Below are 24,005 nucleotides of genomic sequence, written 5' to 3' on the forward strand. Positions count from 1 at the left end.
TCACAATGCTTGATCACAAAACAAAGAATCTACAAATATGTCATATTTCCATTGTTACTCTTTAGAAAGAAAGTCACTTATGTCTGTTAGATGAGTCGCTTTGTGGGAGATGAGCAATTCTGTCTTCGATGTCTGTTCAAACCAGTGACATGCCGTCATGCTCTGCTGAGCAGTCATCCCATTTTCTGGGTAGCTGCACCGTGTGCAGTCCGGTTGTTGATGATGGAGACTTTCTTCTGCTTGCAAGCACTGCTTGTTAGCCTGCACTGAAGGCTGGATCATGAGCACTAGTCGCTGAAATGATGGAGAGTCTGTGCAGCTGCAATTTTGTCAAGAAAATAACAGAAAACACATCTTCAGCAGCCCCTGAGATATTAACAATGTTAGAATCCTTATAGAGGCAATCATGCATTCTTGGACATGCTACTTTGGCTAATTGTATGGATAATGTGCATTACTGCATCCATCCCCTAAAGGCTTTAGTCAAAGTCATCATAAACTTCATGTCAACATTAGGATTTATTGCTGAGTCTGTTGTATAACACGGCATCAGACTCCTTACATGAGATACATAGTAAACTGGTAACTCAGTGTATTTTTGCACGTTATAAGGTCTGACTGAAACAAGTTGATATTAAATAATTATTCTCTAACTGTTTCATGAACACATTTTTCCCCCAGAATATAGATTTACTGAACAAGACAGCGGACATTGCTTGATTAAATTCTTCAAAAGGCAACTGTTGCTTGCATAAGCTCAGGCCAACATAGTCGCTGTTACTGCCTGGAGTATTAACTCGCAATAAGGGAAAGACTCATACGAGAACGGAGCCTGCAAGTTAAGACCGAAGATCACAACATGGCATGTGGCACTTGAGTGGTTGCTGCTGATCAAAGACGTCTTTTGGTGCCAAAGGGTAGATTGGCTTTAAGGGGCTTTACCCAAGCTGTGCTCTGCAGAGAGGTTGACACTGATGATTGTGCAGTAACCGCCCTGCAGCTCTAACTCCTGCATCCCATGCAGGGGGATCTGGATGACTATGTCAGGTCAAAGTCCCTAATATTAAAAACAGTGCTGGTTTTGTGTGCTGCGAGGCTCCTCTACACTCAATGAGACCAGACCTGTTCATTTGATGACTTGAAGGCTTTGCCAAGGCCAGACCTCGTTTCCCCTTTTTATGAATTGAACAGACAGGATTTGTAGGCATAGATCTGGTCGGTACACACAACCACGGATTATGGATGGCGCTGATAGAGCAGACATTCAGATTTAGTTTTAGACTTTTATCACAATGTTATCAGGCTAACTTGAGGATGATTTGCAAATCAAACTCTTTTGACTCAAGAAAATCGGCTCAAGAAAAATGCTTCGTCTCTTTGATAGCAAATTCAACATTTAGTTTTTGCCTGGCAACTGTGTGGGTTCAGCACCTGAAAATCGTTTTGTTACAAAAACTTCAGAAATAGTTTGGAAGTAAGTTGCTCGTTCTACACCCTTTGTTTTGTTTTGATTAGGATTCGGGTCTTGAAGCAACTGCTGATAAAGAAAGCAGTAAATAGTGGTACTTATTCTCAGTGTTGTGTGTATGTTTACATAGGTGGTGTCTCAGACGGTAAGTCTGGTGGACCTGTCCTGCTATAGTCTGGAAACGGTGCCTGAGTATCTGTTTTACTGTCAGGATATCACCCACCTCAACCTGCGACATAACTTCATGAGCCTGCAGGGACCTGGAGGCCTGCTCAACCTCCCCAGGTAATCTAACAGACTTTTATCAATTTTGTACGGAAGTAATGTTACCGTGACGATTTCCCTTCTCGTGGGGAGACCGCGTCCTCCTTTCGATACTAAATGGCTATCATGTTTAGATATTTAGCACATGAAAGAATGCTGCCGCTTCGTGTGCTGCTCAGGGGCTTCATCTGATGAGGTGCTTTAGTAGAATGTTCAGGGTTTTAAAACAAAGCTCCGACTTTTATCAATTGGACCAGGTATACTTGGTCTTCACTTATTTGCGTTTGTAGAAAAAAAGTTGCCAGTTAACTTGATAATCATGGCACAAAAAAGTTTGGTTATTGGGTTTTTGAAATGTATCACATTGTGTTTTCTGTACAGTAATTGAAGAATGATTTCTTTAGACCTCTTATGTTTTATCTCTCATATATTTACTGTTGATTTCCTGCTCTACTTATAAAAAAGATACACTTCTTCAACTGCTCCATGTTGCCCACACCAGCCCTCCACAATCATCAACTCACCAGCTTTCCAGAGATTGAGCTGTCTTAGCTTTATTCTGTGATTTCTTTCTAATGCTCCTCATTTATGCATGTATATAACATCCTTTAGCTCACCACACAGCTTGTGATCCCCTCTTATTTATGAGAGATGAGTTGAAACAGCCAGTTTTAGTTGTGTATCATCCATTACACACGACAGGGATTAGGCTGCTGTTGATTTTTGGACTGGGGGTCCTTTAAACAAGTTAGATGGATCATTAGATGTACTGCAATTAATCATCTTAAACCCCCTTGGTTCCTTTTGTGTGCGCTTAGGACTTGGCGGAATGTTTATAGAATATGGCATTAATGGATGTATGATTTTATGAATATTTCTGCCACTTGTTTAAAAGATAATCTAACATTGATGTCTTTAACCTCCCAATTTCTGGAGTTCCCTCTTTATTGGTATGTTTAATCAGCGGAACTTGAACAAGTAATCTGACTCATCACAGTCACTCATCACTCTCCAACACTCACAGGATATAGAAGAGCAAGAAAGAGGTGGTGATGATAATTGAGATATAACCGCATAGTGGCACAGCCCCACATCCCAGCCTAGTCTCAAGGACATGCAGATGATGTGCATATGCACAGTAGATTTGATGGGTTGTATGCATTTCTATTTGGAGACCTTTGGAGGTCAGAACAGTTTTTATGAACAGTAAGGACACAAGTGCAGTGCTTCATCTGATATTTCACTTCTGCAGCATCTGATAGCAAAGCTCTATGGGTGTGATTTGAATGTTTTTTTTTAAATAGCTTTCTCTTGCTTGACACAGGCAGTTTTTGTGAGTCACTGTGAGTTTTCTGAACACATGCTAATTCCAATCAGAGAGACTGCTACTGAACAGCAGATTCAAACTAAAAAAAATAGTCTCCTCACGCCTCTCATCAGTTAAATGACCGACTTTGACGCAAAACGCATTTTTATTCTTTTTTCTGACATTGCAAAAGTGCCTCATCATTGTCAAGCATTAAGTGGATATACATGCAGCTATCAGACTGCGTTGACGTTCACCCTGCATTACAGTATAGGAACATAGTAAATGTCCAAAGAAAATGAAATATGGTGAGCAGGACAAGATCATTTAAATGTCCTACAAGCTGTTTATTCTGCCTTAAGGTTTTCCCAGCTGAAAAGCCTGAACTTATCTCACAATCGTCTGGGAGTGTTCCCCGAGTGTGTGTGTGAGATCCTCACCCTAACTGAACTCAACCTCGCCTGTAATAATCTGCACACCATCCCCGTGCAGATTGGCAATCTTCAGAGGTATGACACACATGCAGCACATTTATTTCTGTGATAACGTTTTTTTTTGTTGCTTTGTTGGTTTACTTTTTGTATATCGTCTCTGAATTCTGCCCTTTGTTTATTTGTTGTCAAATGTCATTGTGGTTTGGAATTTCAATATAAGTGTTCAATATGAATAAAATGCATACCCTTTTCATACTTTGGTCCTTCTTAATGTAGAATGAGGCATAAAAAAACAATGGATATAACCAGAAATGATTGCAAGCAGATATCCTGATCACTCTCTGAAGCAAATGAAAGCAAAACATGAGTGTTTTAGTGTGTTTTATCCTTTTCTTCCTGTAGCTTGCAGACGCTGTCTTTGGATGGAAACCACCTGAACTCACTGCCTGAGGAGCTGGGTGGCCTGTGTCAGCTCAACAGCTTGGGACTCTCCTTCAACAACTTCTCTCACGTCCCTGCTGTGCTGGAAAGGTTGAGTGCGGTGGACAAGCTGGCTATGGCCGGGAACAGAGTGGAGAGTTTGGAGTTGTGCACGCTGGTCAGAATGAGCCACCTGAAAATAATTGACCTTCGGTAAGAAGCTTCCTTACACTTTTTCATCTCTATCTGTTGCTTATTTTCTGGCACTATTCCCTTTTCTAGCCCTATTATTGTGTGGGTCAGTCTTTGTGATGCAAACAGAACCTGTCAGCCATTCATTCAGTCAACGTGAGACCAGGTGGCAGGTGGATAATAATTCTGCTCTGCTCTCTGCAGAGTAGCTCTTTTTTAGATTTCTTTTCTTCGACACTGACAGAACAATAAATGTCCTGACACAAACCTCAGCTTTTCCAGCATGCCACCTCACTCCTGATTCTTTATTCAACGTTTATTTATAGATGCCAGATGGGCTAAGAACAAATGCCTTTCACTGCATTGTTCTATATCTCACCTACATTCACACCGGGGAGCTGCTTAACTGCAAAGATGCATATTATATTTGCTGCTATTAGCAGCTCCCCATGAGCAGTCCTTGCTCAGGGGGTCCTCTATGACAGGTAAAGAGGGAGTGAAAAGTTCTTCTTACTGGTACAGCTCAATATTAACTCAACCTCGGGAGTTTAATTGTGGTTTGGCAATAGCCTTCTGTATTTTTAAGGGCAAGGTGCATCTGTGAGGGATAAGAGGGCCGGCACTTCCAATAAAAGAGAGGCTGTTGTTTATCAACATGACTTATGGGACCGCAGAGAGCTTGATCTGAGCATACTGCCGTCGTCAGAATTTATTTTCTCTGTTTGACTATATAAGGACAGCATCTTTACCTCTAATATTCATTTATATATTTCATAGAAGTCTTGATATTTTGAAAATAAGCGCATTTTTCTACTTTTATTTTTCACCCGTTTTTGGCTTTTGTATCTTCCTGTTTGTCGAAAATGTGTAATCCCCTTCTCTCTGTGTTGAATGTAGGTTGAACGGGCTTCGGTGGGTTAAAAGTGAGAGCCTAGAGGCAGTGACCCAGTTGACCCAGCTGGACTTACGGGATAACCGCTTGGACTCGTTAGACCTGGGCTCCGTCTGCAACCTGGAGGCTCTGTACTGCCAGCGGAACCAGCTGGGGACACTCACACTCAGCGGTTTCACACTGCGCATGCTTCATGCCAGCAGCAACCGTGAGTCAAATAGGGAGTCAACTAGCAGCTATTATGGGCTCCTTGGCCATTTGTCTGTATGTTCAGCCCCTTCTCTCGATTGATGCTTTAATCTCATAAGCACACATGGAAACAGTCCAGATGTCATCTTGATAATTGGTGTCTTTATCTTCACACAGGCCTTACAACAGTAAACATCTATCCAGTCCCAAACCAGATGACACACATGGACCTCTCCCAGTGAGTTCTGGCTGCAAATAAGAAGCGGTTACGGCTTCTGGCCTCTGTCACAGATATGTTTACACAGCCTCTAGTGTCCAATAAATTGTGAATTTATTCAAGTGTTCGTTAATCGAGGCTTGCACAGTGTATGGGGTTGAAAAGCTGTTTGATGGGATGATAAATTTAATACATAATTTGTAAACCAGATTTCTGTGAACTCTTGTTCGATTGGAGTCGATAATCTTTCTTAACTCCAAAGAATCAGTGAGTGTGCTTATATCTGCGCTAGCTTGAGGGAGATAGAATCTGTGATACTGCAGTTTATGAACACTGCGTCGAGGTTTATGAACAATCCATTCTGGCTAAAGATTTGACAGTTTGCTGAGATGGTGAGAAATTAGACACTACTGCCCAGAATCCCGGATCAGAGAGACTTTAATTACCAACAGCTCAGTTCTTTGTTTTTCCATGTAAACACTATGTATTGATTTTGCATGATCACCATGCAACATGGTTCCACTGCAGTTCCCAAATCAATCATTGGAAAAACATACCACAAGCACGTGAAATAAAACAGCTATATCAAAACATCAATGCAAAAACAAACTTTCACAAGTGTCAAAGTTAAAGGAGTTTGATAAGGTTGAACCACCAAATACAACCAGGGTAAAGGCCTTACTGTAATCAACTATCGTGGATGCCAATGTCTTGATTTGTGGAAGAAATGCTGTATAATAGTTTTTTATTTAAAGCTGGAATAACTCTCCAAGGTTTCTGATGGTTTGACCTTTAGAAATAATACAGCCATCATTGTTAACACTGAAATTCACCCACTCGCATACCCGATCTTATGAGTAATATCGCTGTTTTTTTTTTTTAAATAATTAGCTGAAGAAAATGATCCAAGTGTTTATTTGTGATGAACATACCTCTAAATGTAGGAGTTGGGTGTTTGGCTTTACAAGTTCATGTAACTGCGTGTTTGTATTGAATTTGCAAAATGATTCCAACAGAAAAGCATTTTGTTTTGAAAAGAGTAAAGAATCTTGAACAGTTCCCTTTGGTACAGCAAAGCTTTACTTTAGAAAACTCAGAGGCATGTATTGAAGGGTTTTGAAAGTTGCACTCAAGTCATGAAGCATTAACAAGTAACAATGTAATGTACATGTTAATGTGTTCAATGGAAGCTCCAATCCCATATCTAATATCCTGTATACTTCAGCACCATGAATAAGGCAAGGATGCTATGTGGAAACAGAGAGCTTTTAAAATCCCTCCCTACAGTAACGACATTTTAATTGCTCTTTGTGTCACTGCCTTTTATAACCTTCACCTACATAAAACATTTGACTGTACACCACTTTTATTATCCACAATCATAGCCTGCTAGATTTAGGTTTAATTATGTAGATCAAATGGTTATAGGGCAGTGGTTAGATAATAAGCTGCAAATATCATAAACCGCAAAATGATCAAACTGCATCTTCTTCTACTCAACCTCCAATTTTGACTTCACAAGCTTCTTCTAGTTAGACTCCAGATAATTTCTTTAATGAAATAACCTCGTACGACTCACTGTTTCGTCTTTTCAAATCAAGCAAAATGCCAGCTCGGCTCTGTTTGAGTGTTGTGTGTGTGTGTGTGTGTGTGTGTGTGCGCGCGTCTCTCTTTGTGTGTGACTGTGTGTGTTGAGACAGGAACCTCTTGGAATACCTTCCGGACTGGGTGTGCGACTGCAGAAAAATTGAGATGCTGGACGTCACACACAACCTCCTGTCTGAGCTTCCTTCCAGGTTAGAAGACTTTTTTTGACACTAATCCACAACCTTTTCTGCTCAAATTGTGTCTTTGATGTTACATAATTTGAATGAATTAAGCCTCTCAGCCTAATGCAACACACAGCTGGCTGTCCTGTGCGGATTTAGAAGAGCAGGTGTCACAGAACACATGGGCATGCTTTTTAAATGCTCGCTCTAATGCCAAACTGCTTTTTGTCATTTCCATTTAAAGATTTTACCATTGCCTTTGAGCCAGGAGAAGAGCGAGGCACACATAATGGCTGCTACTAGTTTCTTTGCAGAGAACTACCGCTGTGTCCACTGTTCCCACTCATAACCTCTGTGATGGTGTTGGGGGAGAATAAAAAGCCACCGCGCTAACTCTGTATAGGCAGCTGAATAGGTCATGGTCTGACAAGTGGTCGCTCTACGTGGGCAGATCGTTTTTCTTACAGTCTTTTTTTTTTTTCTTGTCCTAACTCACTCTTTAACATCTTCTGTGGCCTCCGACAGACTGTTCAACAGCTTGAGTTTGCGGAAGCTGCTTGCAGGGAACAATCGCTTGCAGAGAGTGCCTGACCTACTTGACCACGTCCCTCTGGAAGCTCTCGACCTTCAGCACAACAAGCTGGCCGAGCTTCCTGAGAGTCTCTTTTACAAGGCCTTAAAGTGAGTCCAATCAACACCTTTTACTTTCAGATTTTCATCCCCCAGACTTTTTTATGCAGTTTTTTAAGTCCACCATAAGCTGGTTCCTCAACTTTGATACTTTTACCGGCAGCATGCTCCCTGTCATGTCGCAGTAGACAGTTACAGTAACTCGGCTCGTTGTCTTGAGAGTGAAAAATAAATTGTATGAAGGGATTGTGGTCAAGATCAGTAGAGCTTCGCAGACCATAACTGCTCTCTGATTTCCTGTTTGGTAAATCACTTAACACCCATTAGCCCTTCAGAGGCTCTGTTGCACTTTACTGTCTCTAATGCAGAGACATTATGGCTGTGGCTTCTTTGTGCAAAATGGATTTCCCAACATGTTGTCCAAGAGCAGCACATCAGGGACAGCAGTTGTGCTCAGGAATGATAGACACAAATATGATGGCAGAAACTAGGCTTGATAACTAATACTTTACACTTGAGGTCAGTAAGATGTCAACAGTCATACAAAGGTTTACAGCTCACTGGGTCAGGGACAGCTTTTTATTACTGCTTAGTCTGTGACACACACAGATAATGACTTAACAACATCAATTACGTAAGAATCACTTAAGTCATTGCGCCAGTTGTATGGATACATTAACTGTCTGTGCATGAAGCGTGTCTTGTTCAGTACACTGAAATTAAGCAGGGAAATTAGCCCTTACCTCTGTTAACCTGAATAATTACAGTCCCTTGTTCTCTGAGATAAACTTCCTCATTTTGCAATTCCTTCTAAACCTCTCTGATCACTTACTTCCCCATTGCATTGGGTACTGAATGTTCAAATAACACAAATGCTAATTTAATAATATTATTAATTCACTGATTGTTCTGAATTACTTATATGATTAAAGATCACACATTTGCTAACCAAATGAACAATCAAAACGATGATTATTCGACTAATGTTTATCTTTGAAGTCATGAGTTTTGGTGGTATCTAGGTATCTACTTTGTTAACAATAATCAACTCAATGATTTATATGAAGCAAAATTATTTATTTTTTGGCCACATTAACTAAAACTGAACATGTGGAAGCTCTGCAAAAGCAGAATTTATGGCACAATTGTTGTTTTGCCTTACATATGCATTTGCAGGTCTTTCCAGTGTTCAGAAGCTGTAGCCATTGCAATTGGAGAATATAGAGCCATTTTCCAAATACTCTAATATATTTCAATCACTTATATATATGCAACAAATAGTGACACTTGGCCAAAAGATATTCAAGGAATTTAAGATTCAGATGGAAGTCTTTTAAAAGCTCCCAGCTTTAAGACTATATTTAGTCAAATCTGTGGCAGTTTGTTTTTTATGCAGGACACAATAAATTCTATAAAGGAAACACGTGATAATATTGCACGGAATCGAAATTTGGTTGCATAATGATAAAAACGAGTAGTTTCACCTTTTGAAATGTGACCATTTTTGTCATAACTTATATTTGTGAGTTTTAGCGATATTAGAAACTCAGAAACAGCTCAACTTTCAGCCCAGTTCAGGGGAAAATTATTGCATATATTGCAGAAATGCATGTTAGTGTAACCGCAGCAAATGTTTTGTTCTGGTCTGCAGACATCAGAAGTCTGAGCTCTTCTGAGTTTTTACCGAATTTTAGCTTTAACCTTTTTAAGTGGTAAACATGAAAGTCCGTAACTACTTAAGTATTTCCTATTTTTACTTGTTTTCTGTCGCAGTCTAAAATACTTAAATGTGTCAGCCAACGCCCTGGAAAGCATTCCTCCCAGCAGCCAATCAGAGGAAAGCCTCAGTACACTCCAGGAGCTCTACCTGACAGGAAACCACCTGAACGAAAACTGCGGCGCTCTTTTGATCGGACACCAGAATCTGCGGATCCTTCACATCGCCTACAACCAACTGCTCTCATTCCCCGCCAGGTGTGTCACTTAACCATTTGCGTTGACTAAGTTTCACACAAAGTTAACCCTTTTTTTTTACGTAGCTTTAAAATGCTGAGTTCTGAAAACATTTTTGAATATAATTCAAAATATGTAGTAATTGAATATGCATTTGTTTGAGATTTGTACATAACTGATTAATGAGTTACAATTTGCACAAAGTTTCCCCTTGTCATTTATTTTTTTTTACTTAGCCTGTTATGTTCTTTCTTTTTTATGTGTAACTGGTTGATTATTGATGTTGTTTTTCATTTCAACCATCTTTAAATTCTCTCACACATAAATGTTTTAATGTTTTATGCTGCTGTCTCCAGTAAACTGAGTAAGCTGGAACTGCTGGAGGAGTTGAATTTAAGTGGCAACAAGCTTAAGACGATCCCCTCCACCGTGTCCAGCTGTAAGAGGCTGCACACCCTTATAGCGCACTCAAATCACATAACTGTCTTCCCAGAGATCCTAAACCTGCCTGAGATCAAGGTCAGACTTGCTCTTCTTTTGTTTACATCACTTGACCAGTATGAGAAGTAAATGACATATTTCGGCATATGTTTTTGCACGCAGCTTGTAGATCTAAGCTGCAATGAGCTGACTGAGATCCAGCTGCCCGACTCCCTGCCTGCGACGCTACAAGAGCTGGACCTGACCGGCAACAGCAGCCTCATGTTGGAACACAAAACCCTCAACCTCTTCAGGTGAGTCACATGACACAGATTTGTCTGTTCAATAAAATATATGTCAGTTGGGAAATAGAATCGACAGCCATCGTGACTTTAGACTGTTACGAAACAGTGGTTTGAAAATACAACAACGCAGAGAAGGCAACAACATGTCAGAAGACAGACATAACAATGCAAAAAACGTCAAAGCACAACAATGAAACAACAAAGCCAAAAATATAATGACATTTTACAAAACACGTCTAAGTTCACAATGTTGTGTTGTAGCCTGTTTTGTTGAAGGGTTTTCTAAAATGTTGTGAATATCTTCAACTAGAATTTTTTCACTTTTTCAGTCACATCACCACCCTGAAATTCGACCAGAAATCCACCGCGACATCTGGAGACTCACTGAGTTCTTCGACTCCATGGAACCACGGTTACTCTGAAATGAGCGGCCAGCGGAACAAGTGTGTACTGCTCCTGCGTTTTTGTTTGCTTTTCTTTTTTGTCCATCACAAATTATTGAATAGTGTTTATCCAACCTGCTACTCACAAGTAAATTCGCTTACCAGAGAGTGTGAAAAAATCTTTTAAGTAAGATAGATGAGGTCCAGCTTCAGCTTGTGTGATCTGATGTTAAGCATAAAAACATCTGATAAAACTTCTTATATACAAGTAATAAATTAGTCAATATCTAATTCCCCCAGTGCTGGTTGGTGAATCTTCCAGTGTTATGTGCATCACTGTTGCAGAGCCCAGGTATGCCTGGCTGCTTCTGCAGGGTCACGGCCTCAACAGGGACCCACACAGCGGTGTCTTTTATCAGCTGTCACCCCTCACCGTTTAACCTAAAGTGTTGCCTGCTGCAGTATGTATGAGGTTCACAGGATGTGCTGAATCCTCTCTTTGTTCATGTGAATCTGTTTTTTTTGGGACAGGTTGTGTGTGTCAGTGCTGGCCGTAGATCGCTTTGGAGACAGCGTGGAAGCATGCTACGGTATCTTTGATGGAGACCGCAATGAGGAAGTGCCTCGGCTGTTGCAGTGCACCATGGGAGATGTGCTGTGCGAGGAACTGCAGCACTCCAGCATTGACAATGTGTATATGTGCAACACTTTCCTCACGTCACACAGGTAACGCAGGTTTTTAGAATGTTCGGTCTTTATAAATGACTTCCTAATGCACCTGTATTAAGCAGAACAAAGCTGCACTGGTTCACACTGGGAGTATTGCGTGTGTACGACGTGCGTGGAATGTGATCATTTTCATTTGACCCACGTTTTAACAGAGTGAAGCATCCAATCTGGCTGCATCTGGCTGCATGAGGCCCAAGCCGCAATGCAACTACGAGGCACCTATTGTTTCAGTGTAGTGCCTGTTTTTCACACATGAGTTGAGGTCAGGGAAGTGGTTCTCAGCAACACGTACTTTTGGCCGTAGTTTCGGTGTGCAGTCAACAAGTCAGGGACAACTGACAACTCATAACTTACCCATTATGATGATGACTGATGATGTTACTGAATGAGGTTCAGTTCAGTGAATTTCTGCAGTTGCATGTTACTGCTGGGCAACTTTCGTTCCTTCAGTTTTTTAATCATATTAGCCGTGAATTTCACAAAACTCTGTGTATTTGTGGTCATTACCAGAGGCATCCCTATGTGAAAAAAATATATATTGTGCAGGCAGCTCGCTGCTGCATGGCAACAGAGCTGCAGCAGAGAGGTTGGTAGTGTGCAATTATGTAGCTACAGTTCAACAAAGCACACGCCATACACACTCGACACTCCCAGTCCGAACCCGGCATTACTGCAACTTGAGAATGTATGAGTTTGTCAGCAGCTTTGTGTTTGTGGGACAGGAAGCTCGGTATGGCTGGCCAGAAACTGGGTGCCTCTGCCTTGTTGTGTTACATCCACCGTGAGACTTCAGATCCAGGAGGATACTTTAGCCTTACAGTTGCAAACGTGGGCACCTGCCAGGCTGTGCTGTGTCGGGATGGACGACCTGTGCCTCTCTCAAAAGTTTACAGTTTGGAGAACTGCACTGAGGAAATGGACAGGGTTAAACTCAGTAAAGCCATAATTACAGAGGTAATACGCAGATACACTGGCTATGTTGTGTTCTTTTAAGTTAGTGTTAAAATGCAGCTTCATGTTCTCATGTGTATACATTAAGAAACTTTTCAGTCATCCACAATCTAATGGCAGTTATTGTTTTTATAGGATAACAAAGTGAGTGGAGTGACGTGCTGCCCCCGCTTGTTGGGCTGCTCTTATCTGTCTCCCTGGGTGCTTCCAAAGCCCAGGGTCCACACCGAGCCACTTTGCTCCCAGGATGATTTCTTGATCCTGGGGAATCGAGCCCTGTTTGAGCGGGTGTCCTACCAGGAGGCTGTGTACACTGTGCAGGCAGTGCAGGATCCACGCACTGCTGCCAAGAAGCTGTGCTCACTTGCCCAGAGTTATGGTTGTAAGGACAACATCGGAGCTGTGGTGGTGTCCCTGCATACTGGGGAGGACAGCTGTACTTGTGAGCCACCGGTCCCCACCACTGAACCACGGGGTGCCCCTCCTGCACCTGTGTCTGTGACCTCAGGCACCAGTGATCCAGTCAACCTCTCATCCAGCAGTGGTATCATCACTGAGTTCAGCAGTGAGACATCAGCCTCAGAAGTGGGTAGTGAGGCTGGGTCCACTGCTTCAGATGAACACACTTCCTCTGGCCCTGCATCCCGCCCAGAGAGGGGCTGTAGCCTGCATCCTGCTACCACACTGTGTGGAATCATGGTGCCAGGCTCCGCTGGGACAGTAATCCACCCAGGCCTATTCCAGCGTCAACCCTCCTCTGCTGCATTCTCAAGCAACCAGTCTGACAATGGCCTGGATAGTGACGATGAAGCTCCGCTTGACGGCGTTATCTCTAATGGTAGTAAGTTAGAAGTGGAAGTAGACATTCACTGCTGTGCTTTCCAGCTGCGGTCTGGGGTCCCCAAGAGTCCCAAAGCCTTGGAGCTTGAAAGACAAAGCTCTGACTATCGCAATGGCAAAATGCGCAGACAGAACAGTGTGGTGGTTTCTGCTACAAATGGCTGCTTGCTGGCTGTATGTGGGAGGGAGATCACAGACCTTAAGAAGTCTCCTTCCACCTCTAGCCTGTTTGGGAAGAAGCTGTCCAATGGCTCTGTGGTTGCCCCAGAGGACAGTCATAATCTTATTGAGGTTGCTCTGGAGGCACCCAAGAAAAAGTCTGGTTACTTCACTGCCCCAGCACAGCAGGACCCAGAAGACCAATTGATTGTGCCTCCCAGTCTGGAGCAGGAAGTCAGGGAGCAGCTAAGAGGCCAGAGTCCTCTAGTCTCAGGACTCTCCGCACCTTCCACACCCACCTCCTTAAAAGATCCTGTGTGGGATCATCCACACCCCCCTGCATTCGCCTCCAACATGGTGCCAGGCCAGGGCCCAGGCCCAGGCCCAGGCCCAGGCCCAGGCCCAGCTCCCATTCTCCAGCAGGAAGTCTATGATACCGCCCTCTAGAGGGAGGAGCAGGAGTCACAGCACAGTGCCATATGGCTGCAGTTGCCATTCTGAGGAAGAGGATTTTTCTCATACATGTGGGATATATCACTTAAAGTTGCAATTCAGATCTTTTGTGTGGACAGGACAAACCTGCGATAGTCACTTTGTGATACTGTGCCATTAATGGGAGGTAAAAACAAAAATGTATCCTTGATAATAAGGGTGAACGTACATTCCAGTTTGTAAGATGAAATTTGTGAAAGGACAAAGGTAGGCTATCATAGACCAAACCAAGTATGTGTGAGCAGCAATTCCCTTTACTTGGAAAGTTAAGCAATCTGGAAGGTGCATAAGAGATCGTGTCAAATCTCCTCTCCAGGGGCTCCGTGGTCTCTCAGGTCCTGGAGAAAAGCACTATGACTGAAACTTGAAAAAGTGCCTACTACAGACGACACAGCCAAGAACTCCCCACATCAAGGTTGTGTTTTGGGGATGTCAGCTGGTTAGTTATACTTAGAGGAGGGTGTCTTCAAGAGACCAACACTGGCACAGATTCTGCTCTTCTCGTCTGCTTGTGGCTTCTAAAGGAAATTAAACTGTAAAAGTGCATCATAGGAGTGAAAGATGTGAAAACACAGTAACTGCATTGATAGAAATCTTATAGTTGGATTGAATTTCTAACATTCCCATGCATACATACAGATTATCCTATTCTGAGTAAATCACTTCTTTACAGTGTAGTACAGTACATGCACCTCAACTACTTAAACTGCTTACATCAAGATTGAGTAGACTGCTTATTGAAAGCAAAGAAATATCAAAGCCATTCAACTATATGGAGCTAAAGTTCTGTAGGTCTAATAAAAAAACTGTAATAATATTATTAGTAACGGTGTATGATGACTAAAATCTACATTGACGGGAAAATCAAAGATTTATATTGACTGAGTTTTGTGGTCATGGGATGGTGGACTGCTGAAGACTCCAGGATGTTTGGATATCATCTGATTGTAGTTTTGAACATACCAGTCAGATATTATATGGTGTACTGACAAAAAAAAATTGACAGATATTGATAGAATGATAGATAACAGTATTTGTATGGACTGTATTATTTGAAAAAAAAATCCCCATTCTTTTCTATCAAGATTGAATATTTTTGGCACATTTGGAGGCTGCCACCATTTTTAATTTGTGATAATTAGTCCATGTTAGTGGTGTTCTGTTGAAATGTTTACTGCAACCATGTCCCTTTCTGAAACGACACCCTCGTGTTTACTACCTACACAGATTATCTTTTTCTCCTCCTGCTGATTTGATCAGATAACTACAATGAAAGCTGCTTCGCCCCTTAGGTGTGGCCAGTCGGGGGCATTGGGGTGTGTCAGTGTAATTGGCGGGAAGCTAACTGAACATATGTGCCTACAATGAACGACTTAAAGAGAGTTTAATGAGCCACGCCAAAGGAAAGTCATAACTGAACAGAGACCATGAACTGACTTTTTGCCCGCAGGATGCCAGTGAGTTGGTGTGTGAATCGGAAAACAAAAATCTTTGGTGAACACAATCAGAAGAGCAACGTCCAAACTGTTTAATCAAACACCATTTGTCTTTGAATTATCGACATTTTTACTTGCTCAGTAACTATATCTCAGTTTAGCCCTGCAAATCGCAACACAAACAAGCAGGCGATCATGTGACATTTTTCATGACGTTTATGTCACAAACAGATATTTGGAACAAAGAAACAAATCGCAACTTTCTATAATTAGAACCATCTGTATGCATATATGCTATGTGGGGCTCAGTTCACACAGTATATACAACAAAAGTGCAACAGCAGCACAAGGTACTGAAATAAGAACACACTGGTTCAGTCTAGCAATAGAGTTGATAGATATGAATCTATAGACATAATATACATATATATAATATAAAATAATATATTTATATATATTATATATAAATATATTATATATATGTATATTCTACTTATTTCTGTTTAAATGACCAATTAAATCCTGTATCATGCAGCCCTGGAAACCTCAGTTTATCCAGTCCTGATCCTCCCCACCTTGTGCCATAAGAGAACACAGCTCTCCTAGGCTGCTGTGGTTTTAAGTAGGCCAAAGCTGGGTAATTGCTGCTGTCAGTGATTACTACATCAGATGGCTATTTTTGCTTGCAACCTCAGCTTGGTAGTGCTGTAGTTCTGGGATTCCACAGCAGTGGGATAGCTGAACCTTCCCTTTTTGCCTTAAAGTACCACGAAGCATTTCAGAAAGGAGGAGCCCTTTGAATCATCCCATCTGCTATATGCTCTGTTTGTGAGCGAGATGGGTGTTGGTTTTTTCTTTGCTCCACAACAAATGAGTGAGAAGTCATCAAGAAAGCCTTATTTTCTTGTATGGCAAGTTTTTAATCACTTGAACGGAGGAAACACTATTAAAAGCACTTTGTACAGAGAAACTTGTGATATCCAGAGCTATGTATATTTGAGCTGCTGGGGCTATTTTGACTTCCCTGCACAACATCTTGTCTGAGAATACACTGACAACGGAAATGAGGAGAAAGAAAACTGATATGATGGCAACTAATTTACTTGCTGGTGTGTCAAACATTTCTCACTTAATTTAATGCATTTTTTTTTGTTCTGAGTTACATGGAAATTTTTCAAAGTATCTTAACTTGTATTTAAATATTTAATGTCAATACCACAAACTTGACAAAGTATTTTCTCACATCTTACAACATTACTCTTTCTCAATTACGGAGAAATGATGAGGTTGAAAATGAGGCAATACAGTCATCGTGCATGTTTACATCCAGTACTGACACTTGGTGGAAACATCGTGCTGATTTATCCCTAATTATCGGCCAGTACCCTCCACGATAAGATACTAATCGCACATAGACTTACTATTACTCAGTGATTTAACCAAAACATAACAAAGATCATTTCTTAAATGTCCAATTACAGGCTACATTTTATTAGCTCATGACAATATTATGGCTTTTAATTCAATCCAAGGCACTTTATCGACCAGCTTCTGAGAGGCCAAACACACGGGACTCTGTGGCTCTGACCTCCACAGTGAGAACCCACACAACGCCAGACATCTGGACTGAAGTTAGTCAAACATTTACGGACACTGCGGGCATTACCGCCAGAGAGGGGAGCTGAGACAGATGATGATTGTGAATAATATTGGTACATATCTGAAAGGTTTCGCAGGTTCACGGAGAGGAGATTCAATTTTACTTCAGATGTGACATGAGATAGTGATGTTTAACGCAGATGTTTGGAAATACCTTGTAAAATATGCAAAGAGGTTACTGTAAATATAAATGTAAATCAGAGTGTCATTTTACCACTTGAAACTACAAAAATCCTCTTTCTCAATATGTATGAAAATAGATATTGACTGGTGTGTGTGCGTGTGTATGTATTATGTGTGTAGTTGAGGTTGTGTTTATGAGTTGAGTAGCTCTTTTATTATTTTGTGGTTATGTCCCTCCACACCGTCTGTGTAGTTTGTCTCCACTCATGGTCTTGCGCTGCTGCATTTATTGCTCCTCAAACCAACTGGCTCCATTTTTGACACCACTAATTAACTCTGTCGGTCTCCTGGCCGATGCCATATATCCACCCATTGTCCGTTGCAATGTACAGCTTGAGATATATTTGAGTATCATGTTTGGACAGTATGTAGACTGTATGCACAGGTACAGAAACATGGGTAGAGTGCACTGGCTTAGAATATTCCCTTTTATTGTATAGTGGAGGGGTTCAGGTGGTACAATGATTTCAAATTCCTTTGTACATCAAAGTGGAGGGAATGCACATTAAACCAGACGATAGAGAATTTTCCTTTTTCCTCTTTTTTTTTTTCTTTTTCTAAAGATTATTTTTATCAACCGTAAGGAATCATCTCCTTTTTGCACAACTTAACGAGCTCCCTGTACAACTATATTGCAAAATGTCCGTGTTTGTGTGTAGTTTAAAGCTTTAGTGCACACACATACAGTAGGTGTATGCATGCCAGTGTGAACAATGGATTGACTGTACTTCTGTGTGAATAGAGAATGAAACTGAGATGCCAGAGATGCTCTGGTTGTTTTAACATGTGACCAAAGTAGCCATTGTTTAATCACATGATTCCTTTCTGTATATTGTTTTCGAGAAATGCTTGAATATTTTTTTTTCTTTTCTCAATGCCAAGAAGCTGATGTTTATTTTTGTACTTCATTTTATCATGCAAATTTCTATTTCTCTCCTCGCTACAGAATTCAAAGGGATTTGGGATTCTCCAGAAAACTGTCGCTCACCGCGGTACTATTGATTATATTAACTGTAATTGTATTTAATGTCGAAAGCATGTCCTAAATATAAGTCAACATGAAAACATACAAAATGTGATTTATTTGTACAAAATGGAGCATATCAAACATTTTTAGGTTTTTTTCAAACTAGCATGCAGATTATTGCTAAATTTATGTTTAGTAATTATATTATTATTTAGGAACTGAACTAAAAATGAGCACTTATCCTGTGTGACAGAATTTTACTCCCTTGAACCTTCCTGGAAGTGGGAGATGGTTGTCATTTTATTTCAAATGCTGCTATCGTTAGCTTTAGGTAAAAAAAAAAAGTTTTGATTTTTTTTATCATTATTAACTTTAATCCAAGTAGCAATAAAACTTTTTACTGTGAACCATTTTGTCGAGCATTCATTTAGCTCGTTATTTCTAGGATTTCACACCAGTAAATACCATCACGCCCCGCAACATTTTTTACTGCTACGTTTTGCTTCATCAAAAATCTTAAAACGCTAACCTATGACAAAGTGGGGGTTGAATGCTTTTGAGAAAAGTTTTCTCTGGTTCAGCAGTGGTGGAAACCACCTCCTGTAATTAAGTTCAATATGCAGGTTCTACACTGGAGTATTTCGATGTTATATACTTATACTTTCACTTAATATTGTACTTTCTACGTCACAAATGTATCAAACAGCTTTGGTGACGAGTTACAGAGATGCTGATGTAAAGATTCTCCATGATAGATCTTGTGACAAAGCGGTGAAAATACAGCACTTCTGCCTCCTTAAAAGCAGCGCGTGGTCAGGATCACATTTCAGTTGTCAGCTTTACCAAATAGCGATTTTGTCCCCTAAACTCTTCAAACAGTTTCATTTCATAGATTGCACAAATGACCCAATATCTCGTCAAAAATCCAAATCCATTTATAATCCATACTCGCTTTATGCAATTCAGGGTCACGACAGGAGCTGGAGCTTATCCCTGCAAGGCAAGAGGCAGGATACACCCACAACAGGTCATCAGTCCTAAGTGTGCACACTGAAGACATGCCAATGTATTTTTTTGGTCTTCCCGTTAATCATCCGATGCCCCCTCAGATTTATCTGGTGTCTCTGTACATAAAACATACTGTTTACACACTGATGCGTCAGTATTGATACTCTTATGATGTCATTTTTATTTAGCATTTTTCCAAGCAAAGTATTTTACTTTTATCAAAGTGAAGAATATTTATCTTCCACCGCTGCTGTACTGTTATCCTAACTGCTCAGAGACAGAAGTCAGATTATAAGAATATGTACAATAATGTTTTATTTGTGTCAATCACCTACACAGAGTAGATGCCCCCTATTGGTGAAGTTTAGAACGACATCAGCTAAGGTAGCAAAATGGCTGATTTAAAAAAAAAAAGAAAGAAAAAGAAGTATATTAAAATTTCCTGTGGCAAAACTTCTACTTTTAACTCTCTGTTGGTACTGAGCTGAAACTGTTTCAGAGGGAAAAAAAAGTCTAAGTTAAGACAAAAAACGTGCAAGTTACTGCAGCTCAAAGGAGCAGCAATCATACAAGTTCACTTAAAAGTTCAACGCTAAAGATGCTTTGCTGAAAAAACAAACAAACAACTGACTTAGATATTTGGTGCAATGAGAGAGCCTATGGACTTTATCACAGTCACCATCCTGTACCAAGACTCAACCACAAGGAAAAAAACGATAAACTCAGCCTCACCGCCATCATTTCATCGAAAGAACACAAAATATCAGGATACTTTGTGGAAATCTCCAGTTAGGAAACCTGTTTGGACTGAGAACCCTGGCATTTTTCTCTGTTACGCAACCGACTTGGAGAAAGAACTAATGATTATTTTCTGGGGAATTTTTCTGCTTTTTAATTGCAAATAAAGGAAAAAAAAACGACTCACCGTTTCAGTAATTTATTATAACTACACATTCATAGAAAACATGACAAAGGTACAAAGGTGTATAAATGGTATAAGTATCAGAATTACAAAAGTCCCACCAAAGCATAAAAATGGATTAAAAGCCTATGTGCTGGTACATTTAACGACAGCTAAAGGCAAAAACCTTCATCTCATCAGGGATTTGTCCCCAGTCCCACTTTTATTCAAATGTGTCAGTTTAAAAATGATTATCCTCGTTTGCTCTTTGCTTCTTAAGCTCTCGCACTGACCTAAACGCTCTGACAGCTAACACTGCACCAAAAATAAAAACAAACACTCCCGCCACCCCAAAGAGTCCTCCTGCGATATCCGCACCATGGAACTGGCACTCAAAGCCCTTGTGCCCTTTGCTCTTGTACATTTGTTCTCTCTCCTTACAAATGGGATTATTGTAGGTTTCCTGCAGTTTCATAAAGTAGAACGCGAGTGCGGCAATGTAGCCCAAGCCAATCAGGAAATTTAGCAGAGCCTCCCCGAAAAGCACAGGCGGCCAGCGGAACGGGACTCTGAAAACTCCCAGGGCAAACATGGCACAGGCGTAGATCATTAACACCCCACCAAAGACCATGGCAAAAATGTACGGCGGCCTCTTGAGCTGGTGGAACAGTCGGTCGAGCTCTTTCACCCTGTCTGCATCAGCTCCGGTGAATGCATTGGCGCCTCCAAAGTGATAGTAGTAGATTCCACCGAGGCTGGCCAGGTCACGGTAACCGCCATTGTTGCTGTACGGCACCCCGGCACAGATTATTATAAGCAGGTTCACAAAGACCTCCATGAGCTGGCAGAGGCCTGCGAGTCCCACAATAAACACAACAACGGGAAGCACAGAGATGAGTCAAAACCAAAATGACATAGTTCAAGCAAAACTAGAAGACTTTCAGTGATCCAAGCTCCTCGGACGATTGTATTAACCCGTTCTTCCACATATGATCTTTCGATATATCTAACAACTGATTATCTAAGGGTTTTGGACATTTTTTTTTTTAAAAACAAACAAAAAAAGGTACATCTGTTGTAATTCAAGAGTATGGGGGAATCCAAAGGTTGTTTTTCTTTTAAATTTTCCATGATATCTTGATAGTTTATGTCGAAATATTTCTAAAGTTGAAACTATGACTGTTGTAATACTGCATGCAAATCAATCAAAGGTCCATTAGGAATTCATGCATCCGCTCCTACACAGTCCTTAGAATAACTGCACTGTATTTTAATATGTTAACACACACAGGGGGAAACTCTGAGCAACTTTTTGAACGCGACAATTTACAGTCAACGTGTCTTTTCCTCTTGCATGTACAGAACATTTCTACTGGACAACTTAAAGGTTAACCTGAGTAGCATTAAGCAGATGGATGCGGGATTTGAAACACAATTAAAAATCTCGAAACAGCAAACTGTGGAGATCTCGGGCTTTAACTGAGACTCCTCTGTCAAAGAGGAACTTGAAAATAAACCCACTTGCCTCGACTGGTTAAGATGTATCTGAAATTGTACAGGGCTTGCTTGGGCTGTTGCTCATACCCTCTTTCGGAGTGATAAACTGACGTCTCTCTGGACCTGAAAGACAAGGCCGCTTATCAGTGAAGGAAGAGGAATTATTTACATACGAAAAGGCGAACTCTTCCGCATGAAAACAGTAATAAACAACAGAGCAAAAGGAGGCTCTCAGTCTGTGAAAGACTTGGCAACAAGTCGCTGACAAATGGTCTCTTACAGTGTTGAGGGTTCTTCCTGATAATGGTCTCCGTAAGCATGTGGCACATTTTGAAAGGCACTCGTCATTTCTCTGCGTCTGCTTTCTTTGGCCCTCTCTGCGCCAGCAGAGCTTCTCTCCTCCACTTTTCTTGGCTTTTGGTCGTGACTTTGGTTGTCATACAGAGAGTGTGGACCATGGTGCGAATAATCCCTGCTCTTGTACTCTGCATGCACATCACTCCTCTGATGGTGTCTTCCCCTCTCCGGCATCTTCTGCTACCTACAGAAGATAATGGAAATTAATCCTATTCGAGACTTGAATAAACAAAGTGGACAGTTGGCTTGTGAATTACTAAAAACGAAGCGGCACCGAGGCTTATCTGATGAAGACTAATAGATGGCAGACGATGAGCACCTTGATTCATAGGTGGCGGGTGGGGCAAAAGGTGGATGCAATGTGAAGGGTCAAAGTAACAGCAGGATGTGCAGGCTATGGATTTTTATTAAAGATATAGTTAGCAAATTACACTTAACATGTCAACATGGGAGTTTACAGAAGTGCTTCATAATTAGCAGCAACGCTCCCGTCGTCCGAGGTACAAAGTAGTTCCCTGTATAAACGCATAACTTTTCTATGTAAAAGTAAGACGCTTAATTGACCTATATAAATGCAAATTTACTGTTACCTTTGAGTTTGGTTCTCGGGGAGCCTTGTTTTCGTTTTTACACCACCAAAACACAACCACCCTGACCTCACTTCCTGTCCCAGGTTCCCTTCTTCGTTCACCTGTGCTGTGCCACACCCACTGGCTGGGAAACGTACACTCTCTATCTGCGTTGGAGATATTATGTATATCCACTCATTAAATAAAGATTTTTTTTTAAATTACGTTTATCAGTGCTTAAAACGGAACACATTTCAACAGTATTTATTCCGGCGTTCGTGTTTTGCTCATGTAAAGAACGTAGCTGGAACTTCAACACTGAGGTTCTGTTCAAAAAGGGGAGTGGAAAGATTTTTGGTTTTAATGTTATAAACTTTCTCTGAAGAAAATGTGCGATTCATGCCACAACCCGGACGAGATCGGACACAGCGAACGCGGTCAGGTTTGAAGCTCGTGGTCCTTATCTTAATCGCTGCTTTAAGCATTTCCGCCTCGGCATGGACACATTTCACAATAAAAGTGACTAAAAAACCGTTGGGATAAACGTCTATGGGACAGATATTTAATGACCATGTGTATGTATTTATGCGACACGAGACCATATGACGAGTTAATGTCTACTTCCGGCTGTGAAAGAGCCAAAGAACAAACTGTCTAGAAAAGAAAGGCTTTTTCCTGAAAGCTACTTTCAGATATGAAGGTTTGTTTGAGAGCCTATCAATAAATGTATTTGATAAGAGATCAAAACCCAAACAGATCTTTTCTCAATTTGACAGCTAACTCGTAATTGCTTGAATACTTTCGCAGCTCCTGAATCTCTAGCTAAAGACAGTTCCTGAGTCTTGCTGGTGGGAAGTATTTGCATACAGTACTTATTTAGTCTACAGTTAGCTGGCCTACTTTAACTTTTTGGTCTAGTTTTATACCTTGCTTTACATTTAATTTTGTTTTATACTGATGGACATTTTTACTCCTCTACATCACAGGGAGATGTTGAATTATTTATTCTCCAGAATAGATATCTGACATCTTTAGTTAGCCTTAAGATTGAGCGTTTTACTTTTAAAACACAGCTAGTTTTCAAAGATTAAACCTGTTCATTCAAATCGTTTTGACTTCTGCTCAGAGGTTTTACCAACAACAGGCATATTTTTCACTCTAAACTTTTTAGTGTTACTTTCATGAATGTTCAAATGTTCTAATACCTCACTTAAGACCAAAGAGTGGAGAAAAGTAAAAAGATTATAGATGGACGACTCCGATTTTTTTGTCAGAATATAGTGTTCCTCCTCTATCCTCTCATTAGAAATCCCATTACCCTGCAAGTTTAACTGGTGTCTTGTGTGTAACATTAAGTACAGCTCCTCTGGCAGAAGCTACAACAGTATAATTTTGGTTACATACAGATTCATATC

At 40.8% G+C, this 24,005-nt stretch overlaps 2 protein-coding genes across 3 annotated transcripts in view; one reads left to right on the forward strand and one right to left on the reverse strand.

The window, feature by feature from the left end:
* The window catches only part of phlpp2 (PH domain and leucine rich repeat protein phosphatase 2), a 117,045-nt gene that overhangs the window by 18,568 nt on the left and 74,472 nt on the right, over window positions 1-24,005 (forward strand). The window contains exons 6-19 of one of the 2 annotated variants that reach the window (XR_011914935.1): window positions 1,599-1,753; window positions 3,401-3,547; window positions 3,875-4,105; window positions 4,982-5,184; window positions 5,343-5,403; window positions 7,083-7,178; window positions 7,677-7,832; window positions 9,555-9,755; window positions 10,091-10,253; window positions 10,338-10,468; window positions 10,789-10,902; window positions 11,374-11,568; window positions 12,294-12,525; window positions 12,658-14,154. Coding sequence is in view for 1 of the 2 variants with exons in the window: in XM_072380568.1 (XP_072236669.1) it covers window positions 1,599-1,753; window positions 3,401-3,547; window positions 3,875-4,105; window positions 4,982-5,184; window positions 5,343-5,403; window positions 7,083-7,178; window positions 7,677-7,832; window positions 9,555-9,755; window positions 10,091-10,253; window positions 10,338-10,468; window positions 10,789-10,902; window positions 11,374-11,568; window positions 12,294-12,525; window positions 12,658-13,968 (3,396 nt within the window). In the remaining variant the exon portion in view is untranslated. Of the gene's footprint in view, window positions 1-1,598; window positions 1,754-3,400; window positions 3,548-3,874; window positions 4,106-4,981; window positions 5,185-5,342; window positions 5,404-7,082; window positions 7,179-7,676; window positions 7,833-9,554; window positions 9,756-10,090; window positions 10,254-10,337; window positions 10,469-10,788; window positions 10,903-11,373; window positions 11,569-12,293; window positions 12,526-12,657; window positions 19,721-24,005 lie in introns of those variants that run through there. The other variant, XM_072380568.1, reaches the window with a different exon arrangement.
* On the reverse strand, window positions 20,195-22,699 carry marveld3 (MARVEL domain containing 3). Its single transcript, XM_072380566.1, has 4 exons — window positions 22,612-22,699; window positions 21,945-22,205; window positions 21,693-21,787; window positions 20,195-21,019 (listed from the first exon to the last, which is right to left on the reverse strand). The coding sequence occupies exons 2-4, from the start codon at window positions 22,193-22,195 to the stop codon at window positions 20,409-20,411; spliced, it is 957 nt and encodes a 318-aa protein (XP_072236667.1). The 5' UTR covers window positions 22,196-22,205; window positions 22,612-22,699; the 3' UTR covers window positions 20,195-20,408.

This window comes from Leuresthes tenuis, unplaced genomic scaffold, assembly GCF_036924035.1.
Source record: "Leuresthes tenuis unplaced genomic scaffold, fLeuTen1.0.hap1 SCAF_2, whole genome shotgun sequence".
Classification (NCBI taxonomy): Eukaryota; Metazoa; Chordata; class Actinopteri; order Atheriniformes; family Atherinopsidae; genus Leuresthes; species Leuresthes tenuis.